The following is a 22,725-nucleotide window of genomic DNA, read 5'->3' on the forward strand; positions in this document are numbered from 1 at the left end:
TGCTGCAGGTGAAGCCTGGGTTGCTGTGAGATGAAAAAGTTCTCATTCACTGTCAGTTCACTACATTTTCATTGAACATCACTTTTAAAGAAAAAAAAAAAATTGTGAATTTGTAAAACTAAAAGGGACTCTGCTTCTAAATTTCTCATGTTTTTTCTTGGTCTTAAAAGTATCAAGATTTTAAAACAGACTGGTTTCAAATACTTCTTCCATAACAAAAAAATTTTGTGTCCATAAACCTCATCACAGAAGCCTTTAGCTCACCAGTCAGCACAATCGCCTGAATCCCAATTAAACACCAACAGGGAGGCAGTGAACAGGCATGCTTGCTTTCATGTTTCTGTGAAATTTTTAGCTGAATTGACAGCTACTCCACACTGAGTATTTACACACATAGCCTTCATCATATGCATCACATGGTAACTCACAGGACAGGCTGGAGCACCTTTGTAAAGAGGGTGCACAATGCCTCCTCCCTACTACCCCATGTGTAGCTGGTACCCAGAGCAGCCTTTCGCTGGAGTAAATGCAATTAAGATGAGGGACCCTCCTGCTGTTCCTGTTTGATTAGTGAACACAACAACGACATTTCCTCATTGTCTTCATGCTTGGTCGCTACATTCTTTTGGCTGGGAGGGCTGCAATAGCTGTTCCCAGGGTGAAAGCAGGTATGCCACTTCTTTGGCTCAGGAACTGTGGTCAGGCACTGGCTGACTGCAGCACAGCTCATAAAACCAGTCACATTTCCTAAGTGTGAAAAATTTGAGAGGGTATTGTCGGTGAAGTATAAGATGGTGATGTGTGTGTTTGTGGTCAAGAATTTACTTGGGGCAGATCTTTCTATGTCACTAGATCCAAATGAACTGACTGACATCAGGCAGGGGAGGTTTGGCCCTCTCTGAGAAAGGAACGTCTTAAAATCTCCTTGAAAATATAAGTTATGATGTGTTATGGCCAAATTACTGATTCCCTAATGAAAATGTCAGTAGTATGTACTGAAATATACACTGATTCCAACCAGCAGAAAAACAATTATTCCTACAAGTAAGCACAGAAGCAGTTAATAGTTGCAGCACCATAGTGGGGAGGCTTGCCAAAACTGGCAGCTAAGCCGGAATCCTGAACCAGCATAACAGTAGCTCTATTTGTTTCATTTACTGTGCTTTTCCCTTTGCCATCACATGCAAACAAACATCAATAATAATGATAGCCTCAGTAATTACACCTAGAAATAGATCATTGTGCAAATGCATTTTCAACAGTAAGAGATGTGAAAGGTTTATGTAATCAGCATTGGTCATTCATACTTACTGTACTCTGAAACCACAGGCTAAGAAAGAAGTGGTTTATATATTAAAAGGAGTTATATAATTTATTTCATTGACAGCAATTAATTTTTTACTTGCAAGACAGCTTTCCATGACAAATCTTTTTTTCTTTAAATGTTTCACTGCCCTATAAAAGCAAACTCCATTTCTTACAGCTTCCTGGCAAGATATTCAGACCAATTATCCTATTCAGCTTCTCCTTTCTCTATAATTGGTAATTTAGCTTGCAATATAAAACACAATTAAACCTTGTTTAGACTAAAGCTATCTCTAAGTGGAGCTGTAGCTGATGCTAATTCTTAAATCTTATCCATACTTAAAATAGGTATTATAATGTACTTCACACTAATGCAGCTTAGTTATCACCTTCATAACCACAGAAATGTTCTTGAGCAAATTAGCATTTGCTTATTCCCAACTATGTCACCAAAAAGGCATTTGCTTTTAATCTTTGCATTAGAGGTAATATCAAACCATTACTGACTGGACAATCATCAATTTATCTTGCATACTTAGATTTTTTTCACTCCTACTGCAAGAACTGCCTGCCATATATTTTTAAGTACATGAATTACAAATGTATGTACTGCTGCGGAGAACTGAAATGTCATGGCTGTACACATATATTTATATGCAAGAGTAAAACCAAATCATAGGGAACAATTTAAATCACATGAAATCCAGAATGGAGCAAGGAGGTACTCTGAAGGAACTAAATTCAGGCTTCAGGTAAACTGAAACTTAGTAAGTTATAACAAAAAAGTTGTAAGTACTCCACATACATCTGTCAGGAAAAAAAAAATAACATTTTCTTCTTTGGGGCTTACATTGGCAGTCATTTTAATTACAGTGTGATGACACTTGCTGGTTTAGAAAATGAATCATATGGTTGCACAGCAATTCAGTCTTTTTGCCTTAGCTATATTTGTAGATAGAATTCTAAAAGTGAAACAGACATTTAATTGTTTAAGGGTTAGTTCATGCATAAGAGTGTATTAGTCCAGCAATAATTTCAGGTTATCTTATCTTCTCTGTTTCTTACCCCTTATTAGGGACCAGACATCTTTCTTACAGCAAGGAGGATGAGACAGAGTAAAACAGGAACATTTTACTGTCAAAGAACCATTTAACCCTGATACAATACTTTCACAGAAGTCAATGAACTTGCATTAGCATTAAGTCTTAAAAAACCTGACACACTGACCTACCTTTATGTGAGAGACGTAACCTTGGCTGCCTCGTGTCTGTTGCATGACATCCAGTCGGTAACTCTAGTAACAAGCCATATAGTGCCAGGATTAAAAGGTCCTGGGCAGATGCCATCCTGACCATGATCAGATTCTTGTGCTCTTCACTTAACTGCTGCAGTTTGTTTGTTGTCTCCGTGGCTTGTTTTTTTAAGGCTCCAAGTTCCTCTTCCACTTTCCCAGTGCAGTTAGATCTCTCTCTTTGGACAGTTTGTGGGGTATCTCTATGGGAAATTCAGCATTCATCAGAGAAGGACACAGCCTCAGCTAGCCATTTGTCAAGCTGTGCAAATGTCATGTAAAAATATTCCCTTCCTGGGACAATTGTTTATAAAGTATGAGGACATTCCAAGGCGTTACTCTGCAGTGTTGTGTCTTGAACCCTCTTGAGTAACTCTGCCAGTGGATTCAGGAAGAAGCTGTATTTTCCCTCCTGCAAGGCAATTCATTCAGAGAAGGAGGGAGGGAGGGAAGAAAAAAAAAAAAAAAAAAAAAAAGAGAGAGAGAGAGAAAACACCCTCCCCCTCCTTGGTGCTCTTCAGAACCCAGCCCCTTGCTCTGACTTGCCAGACAGCTACTTTTAATTCACCTTTCACCTTTGCTAATTAAAAACAAGAAGTGCCATTCCGTCCTGGAGATGCAGGATCCACCCAGCAGGGAAGCCGGGCTGTCAGGCTGCTGCATTCACTGGGAAAGTTCAGGCAGGGTTGAGGCGATCTCCAGTACCAGCGGCTTCAGGAAGCGTTTTAATCCACGTGCCGTGCACTGATTCCTCAATTACTTTGTGGTTTCACGTTGTAAAGTATCGGGAGAAGGGTCAGAATTCCTCCCATCCCTGCCTTTCCAAAAGTCATTTCAGCTTTTGTTCCCGGCTCAGTTTTAGTGGAGGATTAACACTTGAATTAACTATTTAAGTACATAATCATGTAGAGTCATTAAATAGCATGCCTCTAAGTGGATCAGAATAAAAAGATTCCATTTGTATATCCTTTCTTACTTTAAATGAAAAGGTTTTGCTTTTCTGATTTTTTATTTCCCCCCCCATCTTTCCCCCTTAACGTGGCTTCTCCCCATTACATTTTAAAGGTCTGTAAGTCTGGAATCTTATGTCATCTATACATGTCAGTAAAAATACTTACCTGACTGAATGCTTGTAAGATTGGGCAATATTTGAGAAAAGATAAGAAAAAGAAAATCCTGATCAGAGAGCTGTGATAGCATGATAAACAGCATCAGATTTACACGTGCCAAACAGTTCCATCTCATGTTGGAACAAGTAGCAGAAATCTCTTTTTCATTTAATTTTTAACTTCAAAATATATTTATGTATATAAAATACTAGCTTTTAAATGAAAATATTATATTTTTATAAACTAAGACCATAGAACTATGTCTGGAGAACATTAATTAAAAAAAGGAAAATGAAAACTCATATATGCATTTGCAATAATGCACTCAAAAAATTTGATTGGTAACAAAAGGTTATCTGGAGATAAAGATTTAATATGTTTCTGTATGCCAGCAAACTGAAAAGAACCCAGTACAATAATATAGTGAAATTTTAACAATTGTAATAGCAGGATATATGGATGGGAGAAGACAGAGCTGTTGAAGAAGAATAAAAAATATGAACTACTACAAAAGAAAAAAAAATGTGACTTTGGTGAAAAGACAGAAGTAAATCATGAGAGTGCCTGAGGACTCCTGGAGGCTGTATAATCAGGAGCTGGGAGGAGGTCATGTCTACCTGTTAGTTCTCCAAAAGCAGGTCATACACACATACCTGTGCTTGCTTTAAATCAGCTGGAAACTGTGCCAACAGTAGATAAACCACAGGAGCAAGAGCTGTATCACACAGCTACTTGCTCCATTTCTTGAACAGAACTGCAGGTTGCACTGAATTTTCTTCTGGAGACACTGCCAGTGGAGAAACCAAGGCAGGCTCTGCCTCCAGTCACTGACCTCAGCATGGATAGGCTCATCATCTACTCCATGGGATTACTCTTGTTATTGGCATCTTTCTGTAGTAAAGGCATAAAAATGTTCTGTGTTTGACCATTAAATCTGCTATAAATGGGCATGACCTGGTGCCTGCTGAGGTTAGTGAAAACTCTGAAAATTTTCATTTGTCTTTGGATGTGATTCTGAGTCCTTATGGAAATAGCATTTTTCCTTTAAAAAACCAACAAAACAGAAAAAATAACACCCCCCCCAAAAACAAATAAAAGAATTAAAGCAACAGAATTCTCAAAGACTTATTGTTTCTCAACTTAAGTCTACAAAATAAAAACATTTCCTAGCCCAAATGAAATTTTTCCTTTGATGGACTGTGATATGGAAAATGTAACACTCCTTCTAATTTAGTGTATACATGTTCAAAAAGGACACCAAAATACAAATGTGAGCTCCCACTTTCAAAACTAAAACCATATGCAATGAGTAAAGCAAACATTAGCTCTAAGGCCAAAATCCTGCCTCTCTCCAGAGCTCCTCTCTAAACTATAGTAAGGTGTTATTTATTAATTTTTGCAGACTGCAGCTAAGATTATAGTTAGGCTTCAGGTGTCCTGAAGTGGTACCAAAAAGTTAGTACAAGCTCAAAACAATTTCCCCAATGTTAAAGTTCTGGTTTAATTTTCCAGGTGGGGAAAGGGAACTGTGGGGTTGGAGGGAGAAGGGAGCTGCTGAAAAATATGGAGCTGCTGGAAACCATGGGCCTATAAGACCAATAAAGGTGCAGCAGGTCTATTTTAACAAGCCATATATACAAATAAAGGCAATTGCCCACCAATGTGAGCTTACATATTCTCACACACATTCTAACCCCACACATCCCCAGCTGTTTCAGAGCTCTTTGGCTCCCTGCAAACACAACATGACCCAGGGCTGCAGCTTCAGTGGAGTCAGAAATACCTGAACAAGCTGATTTTCATATTTGTGCCCAAGGACAAAGCTTTTTTGTCTGAAATCTGATTCTCAAGCAGGGTGGGCCGTGTGGGTGCCTCAGGCTCCTTCCCTGCCTGCCAAGGGAAGGGCCATGGAGCAAAGGTGCAGGAGAAAGTGGAGCTGCTCGGCATTGAGGCTTTGGCTGTCAGCAAGGGATGCTGGGAAGGGCTGCTGAGCATGGGGAATGATGCCTGCACTTGAAAGAGGCCTAACAGAACAGAAGAGGAAGGGAAAATTCATGTATAGGTATGTGCAGGAGACTGAATGTTATTTCTAAGAGAAGTGAATATTCTCACAGGGCTAAACCTCACTTTAATTTTCTCAAATTGCTGCGTAAGGATCACAAGCCTCACACCCTTACGCAAGTAGTTTGGAAGCAAAGCAAAGTAGAGGAAAGGTGCACACAATTTCAAGTCAGAAACTTGTGGCCTCAGGCAAGGCAGTCAAGCTTTTTGCCTCAGCATCTTTTCAATTAAATAGGCATATGGTCTTGCCTCAAGGGGTGTTTTGAGAGACTTCTTCCTGAAGGATTTTAAACAGTGGTAGAAGGATGGCAACAAACATGTTCAAATATTAGGATTCAGTCTTAGATGAGTACAAACACAGATGCCCCAGGGCTGCATGTATTACAGTGCTGGGACTCTGAAGAGTAAACAAGGTGGGTTTACTGCTTATTTTCTGTTAATACCGCAAATACAACAGGTCTCTGTCAAACCTGAGTTTGTTTCAGTAGTAAAATCTCTACTTAAGTAAATGCTGACCAGTAAAAAAGTCATGCTCGGAAACTTGTAAGTAAAGAATATTTAGAAACTCAAATGCACACCCTGTATTTGATTGCTGAAGTAGAATTTGTATACTCTTAAAGAGGAAGACATAATGTTTTATTACTAGAAAAGGAAAAAAAAAAAAAAGGTTGTTGTGTACTTTACCATTATTTATATTCAGTAAAGTAGACAATAAAAAGAACTACAGATTAATTGTGAATTGCTTGTAAAGTCTGAGAACCATAGTTTAATGTAGAGTAGTTCTAGTGAAGGCATTGAGCCTATGAATCTAAACCCTCTAGCACAAAATCCTTCTGACATATTGTGTGAACCAGTCTAAGTTCAACTGATTGAGTGAAATGTAAGCATGGGACCATGATATAAATTGGTACATCTGCAGCCACTAGAACCAGTAACAAATTCTAAACATTATAACATCAAAGGAAAATGTGTTCAGAAATTTTAAAGTGGGGGTCATCCAAGAATTGTCATTACCATAATTTAAAACCAAGTTTAAAAGTTAGGGGACTGCCTCCTACTTTTAATGATAGTACATTGAGCCATGGCAGGAATCCTCTTTTTTTATTGGACTGTGCTTGCAGATCAAAAGAAGGTGTGCAAACTCAGGACTTGTGGCCTTCACTGTCATTACTGATGCTTTTTTTGTCATTAGTGCTATAAGCTGTGGCAGCTGTATTGCACAGGTTATCATGTCTTCTTTTGTTTAATAGACAAAACTTTAAAAGACATTTAAAGAACTTCTCTTACAATACTTCCTTTGTAAAAGCTTTTTAAGTCAATACTCATCCACAGGACATTGCAGTTCTTATTGACACATCAGCTTTCAAATTCTATTATAAATAAATATTTACAGCACATGTAGGAGAAAAATGAAAGATCATGTAATCATGTAATTGTTATCTCTATCTTACATATGTTTGAGAAGGGAATTTATGTCTGTTCCAGTCTCCATTACAAACTGGTATCTAAGTCTCTTGCACCATCGGAACTGGAAGAAATGGTAACATAAAACTGCTTGTCATCAGCGAGGGCAGATACTGCAGCCTCATAACTCTTAATCAACCCATTAAAAAGTTTGTGGACACATTAACTAAGAGCTCTGACAAGACTCAACTAGAACGAGAAAAATCTAACAGGTGAGAATTGACTCAGTAATATCTTCTGGGATCTCTCTTAACAAAGGGAGCAGAAGCATGGCTTGGCTGACTCCACTGCCCCTCAGCAGGATATGCTAACTGTTAGCAGAAGAATGTTGCCAGATCATACTCAATACAAGGAAATAACAGAAAATGTTAACAAAACTTGTCATTCTACTGAATCTGCAAAAGTTTTAGACCTTTTCTTTTGTCTGCAAAAGTTGGATGCATGAAAGTAGATGTGTCTGTATCTAATGTCTCCAGGATGGGGAAGTGTTATTTCTCTTGCTTTATACATGGTGCATTCTCTCTTTGAACCAAAATAAAATTTAGGCAATATTAATTAAGCAAAAGAGTTTGACTGAACATGAACCTGTACTTCAAGCTAGCCACAAAATTACACAGTAAATTAATTCTGTGAAGAAAGACTAAGAATTCTCAGTTAAATTACATTCCTCTTAATTCCCAAAAGACTGGGTTTTCACAGGTAAATATTGAAACATACTGTGCTTGGAATATTGTTGTTTGCAGTAACATCATTTGTATGGCTAATTACAGGCGAATGTCATTTCTACCTGGGACATGGATTGCATTCTTTGCTTAACCTATAAGAAACATGTAGTAAATGTTTCATTTTTTGAATGCGGTCCTCTTCAGAAATCTCTCTATAGGTTGCACTGAAAAAAATGGCGTATCAGTGTATCTCATTCCTGAAATCAACTCCATGTGCTTGACTTAGGATTCATACATGGGTCACAGGAATCTATATATTTAGTTACAAATTAAAATCAAATTATTAATTCTCTAGGGGAATGTATTTTTTATGGTATTTTTGCTACTAAATAATTATTGAAAACTCTCAAAGGAAAAAAAATAAGTGAAACAGTTAGTTGTTGCTGAAGATCAAGATACAAAATGACATGTTATATTTTCCACAGATTACTGAGCAAGAAATAGAAATGTAATGGTCAGAAGGCTAATACTATGTAATTATGGCTATTCCTATTAACTCAGAATAAGTAATGTATTTTATTAAAGATAATGATGCTATTTTTTATAACAAATGTATAATGTTAATACTCTTTGATTCTCCCTCTAAATGATTTCAATTGTTTCCTGATTCTTTACTGTTTCAAAAAGAAACAAAACTGGTTATATAAGAATGATATTTTATGTCTTAAAGGTGCCATTTAGTTGCTTCAGTCTTAGCTAATAATTTCTTTATTCAAGAATGAAGTGGTTTGGACATTGCCAGAGAGTCTCCTTGATCAGACACGTAAAGATATAACCTACAAATTTTTTGTCTGAAGCCTACAGCCATTTTTAAATGTAATTATCATTCTAAAGATGAAATGGAGAGCATTTGTAAAAAATAAACCATTTTGAGCACAAATCAGTTGCAGGTTTTAAAGCTGCAAATGTATTTTTGTGTAAAATATTTGCAAATCAGTTCCAGTTTTATTGCCTGCTAATGTATTCCACATTCCTGCATGAGCAAGGTGGTGACATCATCAGTCTGGACATAAGTCTTGAGCTACACTTAGCTTGTATTTTCACTTACACCTATTAGTGGAAGACACATACCATGACAGAACCCAAAAGCGGGGAGCAAGTACTACTATATGCTGTGATTTGCATCAGTGGGATGTAATCTGCTTTCAGGAATTAATTTGATTTCTTATGACGGCAATGTGGGTCCAAAAACTGAAGGAAAGATAAAGAAAAACTAATGACATATTTTTGGGATTTAATCTGGAGCCTACTTGTAAGTGAGCTGTCTGAATTGCAGTACAGAAAGCAGCTTAGCTCATGTGCTTCTGTGTCACAGTGTTGAAAGCATTAATTCCCTCCTTGGTTTAAAGGCTTTCATAGGTATGTATCCTGCTTGGAATCCCTTCTCAATTGTCAGGCAGCTAACATTTATGCAGTGATGCTGAATACTGAAGTGCACAAATCCCTATATTTTGCAGCAATACCTGGTGGGCAGTGGCTGTGCTCACTGTAGACATCTCAAAGGAATAAAGCAACCAGCATGGTTGGAATTGAAACATCTATTCCATTTAAGATTTTTAGAAATGCCATCACTAAGCAAATCACCACTTTCAGAGGGAAAAACAATAACATCAACTATATTTCTAACTGCTTTACTCGCATACACACCCATAGCCAATAATATCTCTGTGTAAGAGAGAACTGATTGAATTACTGCTCTTCTCTGTGAGGTAACTGAAACAAAAAGATCTGGCTTTGCAGTCAGAACAGTCAGAACTTGGGTGTTCCTTATACCGTAAATACTTTTCTTTTCTTTTCTTCTTTTTCTTTTCTTTTTTTTTTTTCTTTTTTTTTTTCCCTATCTGCTTTATCTGCTTTATTATTATCATAATGAGGCAAATCATTATCATTGGATTTTACTTTTTGCATCCGTCTAGACAGATATTTATTTGAACCACCAACCCATTCACTTAAAGAAAAAAAAACCCAGAGGCTCTAATACATTTTCTTTATTCAAGAGCCAACTTTAGCTTTCAAGAAGTCTTTGGACAGGGTATCAAACAGCATTAAGTTAATCCTTTAAATTACAAACTTGAGGAAATGAGAGAGGAATGTCAGTCTATTTTACCACCAGATAAGTGAATACTTTATCTCAGGAAAATCTTTTGTCTGCGTTTTGAGATCATTTATATCATTATTATTAAAGATGGACAAGTATCACTCTCATCTGCTAAGATACTGCCATTTTCATAGTCACTTGGCATTGTTCCAGCAACAAAATCAATTCTATCATTAGAATACATTTTACAGCTGTGTAGTGAAAGTGCAGTAGTATTGCCAAATGTGAGAAAAAACAAACAAACAAACAAAATTTGAATGCTAAGCCTGTATTTGCTGCAAGAAAAATTCCATGTACAGAAATTTCCCCAATTCAAAAAGAATGGCAATCAGATAGAAGCATAAACAGGAGCTGAGGAATTGTCTGTACGAATGTGGACAGCTGTCCTCAGGCGAGGGAGGTTCATTTCCTTGCCATGGATGAACTCAAATCAAAGTGAGAGGCTGGAGCTATGACACAAGGTATCAAGCAAAATCAATGGAAGTGTGACAGCAGCAGGATAAATTAGGCAGTTGACTGTCTTGAACTGTGGTCAAAGTCATGGTTTTTGTGTCATTTTGAACTACACTACCCTACCCTCTTGAGGAGGTGTGATGGGTGATGTACCAGTTGTTTTCCATCCCTAGATGCAATGCTCTTATAAATGTTGAGGCTCAAGATCCTGTCTATTTTGAATTAACAAAACCACTTTATATGTAGGGGGCAAAGCAGGGATTAGAGAGCTGATTAATCAGACCAGTACAAGACTGTTTATGTAGGGATTTTGTATACTTGGTGAGGGCACAGTGAAAACCACTCTTTTCTGTTTAATCTCTCTGCAGGGATTCTCTGAATCATAATTTGTTTTTATATGAGTGACCATCTTCCTCCAACACCAAAGGAGGCCATGACCCAGAAAGAGAAAGTCACCATAGACTGTAGTTTAGTCTGCTGTGACTTCCCTCTTCTAATACAAAGCACATGTGTATGCCCCAAAATAGAAAAGTTAAAGTAGGCAAAATCAGAAGAACATACAAATTATGGCTGCCTGGGGGAAGCCCTGATTTACAATAAAGGAAGTATACAGTTTGGTGTTGCTGCATAATTACCACAGCAGTTACTGTCATGAAGTTTTAAAAACTATCAGTAATTAAAATATTAAATAATCTGGAATACAAACCTGGATTGTAAAATGCAGAATTTACTCATTCTGGGTCTTGTGTATCACTCCTGTGTAGCTCTTATTCCTTCACTTATATTTTCCTAAGTTTTCAAAGCCAAATTATTGCATCAACAAAAAGGCCAGAAACAGGATTGCCTTATTTTCTGGTTGTTTAAAAATTACTTGATTCAATTGCTATTAACAGGAACAGCTAGGAATATCAAATATCCTGAAATTATAACTCTATAGGTAGGGAATGTGAGCATGATAAAAACATTAATTAAAAAAGAAACATTATTTTACGTGTTAAGATTCCTCAAACTGAATCTAGTAGCAGCACTATTTGTCAGAACTGAAAAAAATTATAAATAAAATATATTTCTTCTATCCCACTAATCTAAGGCAACACTTCAGACACCCTTCAGACTACAAACAGCCCCACTGATTTCATTCATGTGCTTTAAGTTAAGCAGCATTCATGTGCTTTAAGTTAAGCACTTGGGTAAGTTGGGTCAGGTTCAAAATCCTGAATTTTTTAGTATTAGAACAACAGGAGATGAACAACAAAAAAAAAATTATTCCCAGTAACAGTGTTGGAAAGAACAGTCTGTTACTTAGTTTTAGATGTGTTTTGCTCATTTCAGAAATTTTCCAAAGATAGATAATTTCTGTGAAAATTTTTCCAGACAGAGATCTGTCCAGTAAAAAATTAGTCCTGAGGTGGTAGAAAATTTATGGTGTGGAGGGTAATTTGGGGAGAGACAGCCCCAGGGAAGTGAAGGCAGGCAACGACGCCAGGTGTAGAAGTGGGATTGGAAGGTACCTCTCCTAAGAGGTACCTAAGAAGGTCAGGAGATTCTTTGTGGCTACAAGAGTGAAAAGACACACACTGACTGCTTAGGGCTAATATGCAGATTGGCCATATCCACCTCCATAAATCATGGACCAAAGGTTTCCCCATGATCCCAAGTTCCTGATGTGTGATTGTATCCTGGTGTGTTTTCTTAGTTTCAAACACTCTAATAATACCTTAGGAGCTGTGCTGGAGTTCACTAGTTTGGCATTTTTATGAAACAAAATTAAGGTTCTGTGGATGCTTATTATCTCCTGGACTGTAGAGAGCTCATAGGAACAATCTGAACAAGAGTCAGGGAGCAAATGAAATGCTATTGAATCCCAATGAAGTACTATTGAGTCCCTTCAATGAAAAGAGGCTGAGATGGACTCTAAGAGATTTAGAGGGATAGGAGTGAGGGCAAGGACCTTCTTCTTTATTCTCTGGTTTTCATTTGTGGGACAGGAGTTATTCCTTCCTCTGAATACCTACAGACACCTATGCCTTCCCTGTTGCAGCTGTTGTTGGCTGCACTCAGGTATCCCAATGCAGAGCAGGCATTCCCCCTTTTTCCTTACCACTGACACCCCTTTGTAAATCTTCCCTGGTATCTCAGGCTGACATGAAACCTTAGCTGATTGTACATGGAATGAAGGTGGATTGGGTTCCTCCTCTTCATCAGGTCAGGGTCAGCTTGAGATCTAGAAACTTCTGCTGTGGAAAATGTGCTTCTGCCTCTCTCGGCCTTTGCAGGGACAGACAGGCTGAAAGCCTCCCTCCCACCCCCACTGCAGCTGCAGGAGAAGGGAACTGTCTATTGCAGGACACAGTGGTAGGCAAGTGCCTATCTCTGTTTATGCTGTGCAAGCTTTTAACAGTCAGATACTATTTTGTGAGAACAAATTCTAATCAGCACTTATCAGTTATTTCACTTTGCTGGAAATAAATATTATTTAGGAAGCTAGGATAGTCACTTCTGTCATCACACAGCTTTAGCTATTCTTCCGTTTCTGACCAAATTTTTGCAATCTGTGGTTTCTCTATCACTTAAGAATTTGCTTGAAAATGCCTTATTCAAGAGACTTCTCTGTCCTTTTCCTGACTGTGTCAATGGAAGCAAAACAACATGTTACTGCTTTCCTCTTTGAAAAGTCTGGGTCTTCACCCTTACTTATTTCATCCCCAGTGCCAAAATTACCATAGGTAATTTCTGATCTCAAGGTCCAGAACTTGAGGATGCTCAAGTTTGAGAAGATTCACCTGAAACCTACATAAAAATTACTGCTTTGAATCCAAAGAAAAGAGTGCATTGAATTATTTTGTATGGAAGAAAAGGAAGTAAACAGTAAAACTTGGAGAACTTACATCCCATATTGACTTCACTACCAGTGTGCCTGGGGAGAAACAGAGTAATAGAGTGCATCTGTCTCCATGAACACTCATCAGGAGTTGACTTTGGAGTGAATCTTCTGATTCACATAACATGCTTCAGTTGACATTGCAGAGCAGTGGGAGAAAATGCAAACTGGATTTCTTTTTGATGACACTTAACTGGAAGATACATTCCAGGATTGCAACCAGCATGCTCCTACTGTTACTGGGCAGAAGTCCAGGGAATCAGACTAGAACTAATTCAAAATTAAACTCCTGGAACATATTTAGTAGAGATGTCAAATCTTATTAATAGTATACGAACTGATAAAAAAGGCTAAGTTGTGTTTCAGGATGCTGACAAACTTACATCAAATAATTGAACCGTTTTAGATACAAGTACTTCTCATGAAAATGGTGAGGAAGTGATTTGGCCCACAAAGCTGTTAAAGCAGGAGGATGCATCCTAACTATCTTGATCCAATAGACCAATGATATCCAGATGTGAGAGATGCATCTTTAAACTATGTCACTATTTGATTTATGCCTGTTCATCTAAAATCTTTTAATCTTTTTTTTTTAAATGAGGCAGTGAATAAAGTTGAACTGTGCTTCATGCCTACCTCAAGATTATCTGACACAGATCCACTTCAAACTTCTCTCTGATGTTCACTGCAGAAAACCAGTTTTTTTTTTTCCTTTTTTTTTTTTTTTTTTAATGAGGAAGAGTAAGAAATTCCATATTCTTTTCCACTCAGAACTTCATTTTCACTTTTAAAATACTGAAATATAATTATTCACATAACACTATTTACAGGACCTCAGCAGATCTGGCACTCAGTTCCCATGTTCAGATCATCATACTAAAACACTCAGCAGAATGGAAGCCTGTCTGAGAAAGATTACTATTACTTGTCACTTTTATGGAAATCTGCCATTTTCTTCTAAAAAAGGGGTGTGCTGGATCAAGAAAGCCTGCCAACTAAAAGTATATATTTATAAATACATAAATCTTGATCAGCCATAGCTGGGAGCTTTTTTCTCTCTGGGCTGAACACCCAACAAATGACCAATTGACTTTACTATTTGAATAGCTGTAAGATGGGATGGATTATTTTTTACTGAAGGTCATATTTTATTTATTTCAGTTCAAGGTCCAGTAATTTTCCACAGCTAATATCCTGTTTTCAAAATATTTTTAAAGGATATACCTAAAAATAAAGTTGTATACTCACACATCTCTTTCAATGGCACATAACTTTTGGAAAGACTTAATTTTAAGCATCTGTCATTGAAGTAGTTCTTTACACATATATTCTCAGGAATTTATCTCAGGATAAATATTTCTTTGAATATTTTCCTCCAGATTTTAATCCCTTTAGGATTTTATGATTATTCTAAGTTCTATAGAATACCCAAAAGTTTGACCCCTGTCCTCCATGATCTGAAGAGTATATTAACTGTGTTGTCTACATTCAGTAATTTTAGACTTTCACTGGTCAACTCTTCACCAGCATTGCCTTTCTCAGGCACTTTTGTGGGAAATTACTTATGAAGAGAACTCTTCAAGATTTCCTGTTTGAAATAAACACAAAACAAATAGAATTCACCAGAAATTAATCTACATTCCTTTAGACAAAGGAGGGAAAGAGAAAATCTTTTTATCAAAAACTGCTTGCATGTCAACAAAGAGTTAGTGCAAAGAGGTGAAGATAGAAGCAGAAAGAAACTGAAATATCATTTCAGATAATTGTGTTTTTAGGATAGGATATGAAAAAAGTGAAGGTAACTCTCCAGTGGGAGGTTTCAAATGAACTAGAAGGGGCACAGAAGATGCCATATTGAAGTAGGAAGATTCCAATGACTACGGAATCATCATAGAAAGGAAGGGCACAGAGTGTTTATGTCTACAATTTCAACTTGGCCTCCAAGGCCACAGCAATGGGAGAAGCCACCAGCTGAAGAAGGAGCTGCTTTCTCAGTTTGGGGCCTAAGAATCTTCATTTAATATTAAAAGCAACAGTTAATATAGAGGGATGGTGTACATTTTGGTACTTGAGGAGGGAAAAAACAACACAGTACCAGCTTGCTCAGAAGAACCACATAGCTTTATACACTCAAATATATCTTTGCCTTTTTCTGCTGAGGCCACCAAAAGATGCCACAAGTCATTAGGTTATTAAGCCTAGAAGAAAATGTGACTCAGCCCAAATATTTCACACTGAGCACTGGACAATAAAACTAGAAACTGTTGTACCTGCGAATGTTCTGGGCTGAATTTAGCCAAAATGTTTGATATTCTGCACGTTGTTAATTTGAATCAGTTAATTTGAATCTAGAAAGTTTTACTTTCTAGACTGTATTAGTTTTGAAACTCTATTTGTAATTTCACTCCACATTAGTAGGGATTTAGAGAATAAAAACCATTTCAGCAGAATAAAAAATAATAATCAGCAACAGTTTCAAGAACTGGCTTTAATTTAGATCTCCTTAGCTCAGGCTGCTGCTCATCTTTGTGGGGTTTCTACAGCTGCCCATATTTAATTGACCCCTTGGTAGCAGAAATTTCTTGGCCTTTAGTTTACTATAAGGGCTCATAGCATTATTTGTGATGCTGCCTTGACCAAAATTCCTGAGAATGCCCTTTTTTTTCAGGTTGAAATTCCTTGCCTCTTTAAACCTTATAAATAACATACAACATTTTGGGTTCAATTCCTTCATAATAAAACACATAATAAAAATAGAATGTGAAGTGTTCAGACTGATTAATAGTTGTATCCCTTTTATTGCAGATAACTTGCTTTTAGTCATGCATTTCAATATCCCCCAACCATTTTCTTCCCTTTCTATATAGTTCCTTCACATGGATATTTTCTACAGTTAAATAATAAATAAAATAAAATAATAAAATTTTTAAAAAAATTAGTTACTATTGTAAATAGTTACAAACTTATTTGCAAATTTTGTTCTGTTTTGGAGAACAGTCTTATGATTTTGAATCTTTAATATGAAGACCATATGATATTGGTATAATGTTTCCTTCTGCCAAAATCTGACTGGCAGCAACAAGAGCTGAGTTTAAATTTTATAGAGGCCACTACAAAAACACTGGCTCCATCCAAAACCCTAGAAAATTTATACAAACAATTCTGCTGCTAATTGAGCTAATTTTTAACACAATAACAACAAAAAATTAACACATCTTGTTATAAAAATCAAATTTCTTCATCAAGAGAAGAAAAGAGCACATAAACAGGTAGATCAACAGAGAAACGATGTAATTTTACTTATTTACTATTTTACTTAGCAGTCTTTTTCTCCTGAGATGCAATTATTTTTAAAATTTTTGCAAGAGCATATGGTGATAGGACAGAGGGGAATGCTATTAAAATGAAAGACAATAGATTTGGATTAGATGTTAGAAAGAAATTCTTTAGTTTGAGGGTGGTGAGACACTGGCACAGGTTGCCCAGGGAAGTTGTGGATGCCCCCTCCCTGGAAGTGTTCAAGGCCAGGTTGGATGGGGCTCGGAGGAACCTGGTCTAGTGGGAGGTGATGGTGTCCATGGCAGGAAGGTAAGAACTAGATGATCTTTAAGGTCCCTTCCAACCCAAACCCTTCAATGATTCTGTGATTCTAAAAAATGTGGCAGATACAAAACTATATGTTTCTTGTGCCTCTGCATTTGTCCTTTTGATCTTTTACATCTTTGCTCCACCCAGTGACATCTCTGTCTCTTGTGGCTTTCTCTCCCCTCCAGAGTTCTTGGGATGTAACTGATATCTTGGCCTGAAGCTTATATAGCATGAAGCTTTAATAGCATGAAACTTTAATAACATGAAGCTTAAATGAGCACTAGGCACAGAGTTCTTTTTGCCCCAGCATTAGTCAGCTACTAATAGCTATCCTATGCTATATTGCATGTATGTGACTCTTCAGTGACTGATGAGGACATTTAAATGTCTGTGCTCTACAGCAGAGCTTACATGTCTAGATGTATCTAAGCAGCTAAATTTTGCTGAATCTACCTGAATTGCTGAGGTTCATCAAATGTGCAATCTCTCAGAAATACAGACAATATTTATTGCATTTTTCAATGTAAAATATGAGTCCTAGTTACAAACCCGTTTCTTCCAGATGGCAGCATATTACATGCACATCTTTTTTCTTATGTCATCAACCAGCTAAAAAAGTTAGTGTCAAGGTCTAGAAAAATAAAATTTACTTGAATACCAACTAGACAATTGCTTCCTTTCAAAGCCACTTAAAGGAATATGTAGCTTTTTTGCTGCTTTCTAAACCACATGGTTGCTTTATTGGGAGCCAAAAGAGTAAGTACAGGAATGTCAAATGAAAGATGCCAAACTGCAACAAATAATTTCTTTCCTAAGAAACCACAGAATTAGTGTTCAGGAGATAGAGTCTAAATTCCTGGCTCTGCTTTTGTGATATTTGTTCAGGTCATTTAATTTCTTCACATCTGAGATTCCCCATAGAAAAAAAAGTTACTACTTTTCATGTCAGAAGTATAAAGTAAGGATATTTATTTGAATATTTATGGAGTCTAAAGATATCAAGTCTGGAATACAAATACCTCTTGGGTAGGCAATCATCTAACAAAAGCATATACATTTTGGACTTCAAAATACTTCACACATCTCACTGTATGCTTCAATCTTCTTATTCATATATTCCCCACCAAGCAGCCACAACAGAAACAAGATGATTTTTAAATAAACTTTGTTCTTTCAGATTCAAAAGCTAAAATAATCTGCTTTCTCAGAAGCTTGAAGCCTTTCAGAAAGTTGTGAAAATTTAAACATCTTAAAATTTTTCCCAGAAGTCTCCTGCAAAACTTGTGGAAATATAGCAACTTGGGTTTAAGAAACAACATTTATCATGTTAGGGAGGCAGATGTTATTAAATACCAAAGTAGACATCACACTCACACTGCACAAAAAAAAAAAAAAAAAAAAAAAAAAAAAAAAAAAAGTGTAGTAGCATTGTAAGTGAACCATAAAATTACGATGTGTTATTTTTGCTAGGGATGGTAAAACTAACATCATACTCAGCAAGAGGGAATGTTCCCTTCCTTGAAAAGAAAATATTACAGGAGAAATCTCCATTTAACTGCGTCTGTCAGTCTGTTCATCTAAAAGATGTTTTCTTTTTCATTGATTTCTGCTTTTATAATGGTACAAACCTGATGAAGTTTGCACTAGAATGGACTGACAAATTGTGGCACAGCTCAACAAGTCAATGTGATGTGCTTCTGCTTCACTGACTTGCTATGTGGATATGAATGACATGAAAAGGTCATTTTTTTATCCTTCCTCTTTTTATTCAACTGTTTCACAGGACATTTTTTTGTGACACACATGAGTGTGGACTACTACTACAGGCACCAACCTCAGATACCGGTATATGAGTAGATATGAGCTATTTTTTCTTATATTGTTTTGCACTTAATTTTTTCCAGAATGTAGAAAATATTAAATGTATTGAAATAAAATTGTAGTACAGCATCTGTTACACACCAAGAATACATTTCAGAGACCAACCTGTACTCCTTTACATTTGCAGTCCTTTACACATTGTGCAATAAATTTGTTTCACCCTTCTTTTTTGGAATTTGATTTTGACCCATAGTACAAGGGTGCTACAAGGTTTAAAATTCTATAGGTATATCAGGATAATAATTGTAATATAATCCACATAGCACAGTGTGGTTTCCTTTTTTTTTATTTCTATAGAAACCCAAAACTTTCTCTGATAAAATGAAAGCTGATATATGCTAGAGTCAAAATAAAAATTTTTCTTTACTGCTGACATTACTTTTGATTTGTCACAGAATTCACTTTCCAAAACTGGGAACTCTTACTCTTTAGCTTTAGCTGAGAGTTACTCATATTTGGAATAAATTATATCACCATATGTTGAATTTTTTTCTTAATGATTCTGTCATATTGTTATTTACTTCCTTTCTACAAGACCATTTAGTTCAAAGCTGATCTTCACCATTTGACACTGAAGATTCAAATCTAAAATTATCACATGAGAAATTATAAACCAGATGAGTGGATTCATCAACTTCTTTAATATTGCACACATTTTTAACATTGTTCACATTAATATTTAATTATAAATAAAGTAAAATTAAAAATTGTTTAAATTCTGCTTGTATTAGATAGGTAGGTAAGAATGTAATCATCAATAGAAATTAATTATTAAATTAAAAATATTCTTATTTTAGAAAATATCTATTAAATTTCAGTTGAAATTAGTAGTAATTGGAAAACATTTAAACAGGGAGGAGACAGAATACAAGCAAACCCATTAACCAATAATCCCATCAGATTTTACAAACTTGCAGATGAAAGATCACAGTTTTCAAATCCACTGCTTGTAATTTTTTGAAAAATAGCTGTTTTCACAATCAATTTTTTCTTTGGCAGATGTGAAACCTGTTTTTTCCTGGTTACATAGATAGACCATGATGCTCTCTAATTCCAGTGAATAGTAAAAAAGAAACATAACAAATATATCAGAAGTAAAATTGTATTTACAACTTTCATAAGATATGTCATGCAGTCTTTGTACAGGAAACTACAACATGGGAAGGAGATCTTCTATGTAAAGACAGTAATCAACCAGTAGGAAACTAATTTCTCCAGATTATTTTGTGCTGGGCTCTTTTCTAAGGGCAGTCACACACCTGCCAGCCCCAGTGGCTCACTTGGTGGGGCTTTTGAGACCTTTGCTGTGTGGTATCACAACGCCCTGTGGAGCTTCAGCTAACAAGAACTCTGCTTAGCAAAGTTGCTGTCTCCTTTTCATCCAATCAGTATTGTGCAGCCAGATGTGTGGCAGCTGTTCAGTTATAGCCCTGTACATTCTCTTTCCTTATGCCATGCCAAAGTAGATACTTTCTACCTTGGAATGACATATGAAGAGAAAATGAGAAGCTGGAAAAGCAAACTATGAAACAAGTTCAAAAATAGGTTTACCTTGCTAATGGACCAGTGCTACTTACAGTAAAATTGTTTTCTTCTATTTATGATAGTTTCCATCTTTAGAAAGCTGAAAGCCCTAGTTTCCAAGCAGTCAGAAAATTTCCACATGCTTATTCAGTATTTCTCAACTTTTGTTTTGAAGAACCTTAAAACCAGAATGCTTTGTGTCATTTCTATCTTTCTGGTCCATGTATTTCAGCTCTGATGGACTCCATATTGTTGGTCTATGTTTGCAAACTCTTGACATTTATGTGAAATTATAGTCCACTATTTTATTAGGCTATTAGAATGATTTTAAAAAAATTTAGAGTTACATGGGATATTTTATCCTTGTTTTTTATATAAATGGCACCGTGCTATTTATTCAGTGACATAACATGTTCTGTTTCTCAGTCTGCTTCATCTGCCTCATTAAATATTGACTGCTTCTGTGCTTTTACACTGTATAAAATTCTAAGAGCAATGCCTTGTTGCCTTCCCTCTCTCTGCTTGGGCTGGCAATTTAATCACACTACAAAAGAAGGGGGCTGTCATGCAGTTCTTGCCAATTGACAAGTTGCTGCCTCTGTAATGCAGATTCCCTCTCCCACCTTCACAAGCAGCTGTCCCAAGTGAGGGAAGCAAAAGAAAGAACACCAGTTTGCTGTTGGCAACTCCTGGGCATTTAGGGGCAGTGGAGTCTTGATTTGTCAAGATCCTTCACCCTTCTGAAGTGAGTACTTCAGAACACTTATTGATTTGAAAGGAGAAACATAGCTTAATGGTTTAATTTCTCTGCATTGTCATAATAGGTGGTTGCTCAGAAGACTTTTAGGAAATAAAAATTATCACAGAATCATAGACTCATAGAATGCTTTGGATTGGAAGAGACCTTAGAGATGTCTAGTTCCAACCTCCTGCATGACCAGGGGTACTTTCCACTAAACCAGGTGGCTCAATGCCCCTTTGGTTAAACACATCTAATGAGGGGAAATCCACAGCTCCTCTGGGCAAGCTGTGTCAGTGTCTCACCCCACTCATAGTGAAGAATTTCTTCCTAATGTCTAACTTTCTAAGGTTCTTCTTCAGGGTGAACAACCCTAACTCTCTCAGCCTGTCTTCATGGAAGAGGTGCTCCAGCCTTCTGATCATCTTTGTGGCTCCTTTTTATGTTGGGGGCTCCACATAAGTTCCTAAAATTCGATATTTATTTCAGTGAATCACACTTGTCAAATCTAGAATTTTTTCCTCTGCAAGATCTTTCTCCCTACCTTAGTGCAAAAGCACTTTATCTACAATGGTGGGAATCAGATAACTCAGGCAGAAATTCAAGAAAACTAATGAGAATCACAGAGTAACTTTTCACAGGATAATATATTACTGACTCCTTGTTTGATGACAATTACCATCCAGAATAAAAAGATACTTGAAATTTCTATTCTTACACCAAGGAGGGAAAGTCAGTAATTTTATGTTACAAAACACAGATCCTGATCCTATTGATTGCATGATTCCTTCAGTTCTTCAAGCAATGCTATGACATTGAATCAAGTGCTATTAATCTCAAAGACTTCCAGTGTTTGCTCTGATACTTCCAAAGTTAAGATGTCAATGAGGGTTGTGTATTTCTTTAATAATACTACAAGTAGTGAGTGAAAATAAGACAATAAGGCATTTTTATGTAATTTATGACTGTGTATCTGTATTTAAGTTATATAAGGTATTTATGAATTACATTCTCATCAGAGACCTGTAACACAGTCTGATATGGCATATGTTTATTCTCTTCTACAGACATATCAGTACTTACCAAGCTTTAGGCAGTGCTTTATCCATAAAGGTTGATCTCAGGCCTTGTATTCTTCAGATATTTTCCTGGATGCTGAATCCTTTTGATGATATCCATGAGCTAGAAGTCAATACATAAACCTGCTTCTATTTTTTTTTCCTTAATCACCATCGAGGATTTAAGCCAAGGCTCTGCTGTGTCTAACAGTGACCATTATCCAGTGCAACATTCCTGATGTTTGCAAGGTCGGTTGACTTTGGCTTATCTGAGGTATTTTTTCATTATTATAGCTACTTTCCAGGAGATCTGGGTTCACTTGGCAAGTATCATGCATTATAATTACCAGATCCCCTAGAAACTGTTGTGGAGGCACTGAGGACAGGTCAGTACTTCCCAATGTGTTGCTGGAAAAGGCTGTATCTTAATGGACAACATAACCCCAAACAGAGTGGAGTTATAATGGTTCTTTTATTAAGACTGATTTATGTAAAATCTTATTTATGTAACAGTCAGCCATCTTTCTGAGGAGCTTAACTTTCAAAGG

The 22,725-nt window shown here is 36.6% G+C and overlaps 1 protein-coding gene across 1 annotated transcript in view; it reads right to left on the minus strand.

Annotated features, from left to right (window-relative positions):
- Positions 1-3,072, minus strand: part of SEMA3E (semaphorin 3E) — a 135,840-nt gene extending 132,768 nt beyond the window's left edge. The window contains exon 1 of the mRNA XM_071734052.1: positions 2,537-3,072. Coding sequence (XP_071590153.1) covers positions 2,537-2,660 — 124 coding nt within the window. The 5' untranslated portion in view covers positions 2,661-3,072. The remainder of the gene's footprint in view (positions 1-2,536) is intronic.
- Positions 3,073-22,725: the final 19,653 nt, after the last annotated feature.

The sequence above is a fragment of the Heliangelus exortis genome, chromosome 1 (genome assembly GCF_036169615.1).
Source record: "Heliangelus exortis chromosome 1, bHelExo1.hap1, whole genome shotgun sequence".
Lineage (NCBI taxonomy): Eukaryota > Metazoa > Chordata > Aves > Apodiformes > Trochilidae > Heliangelus > Heliangelus exortis.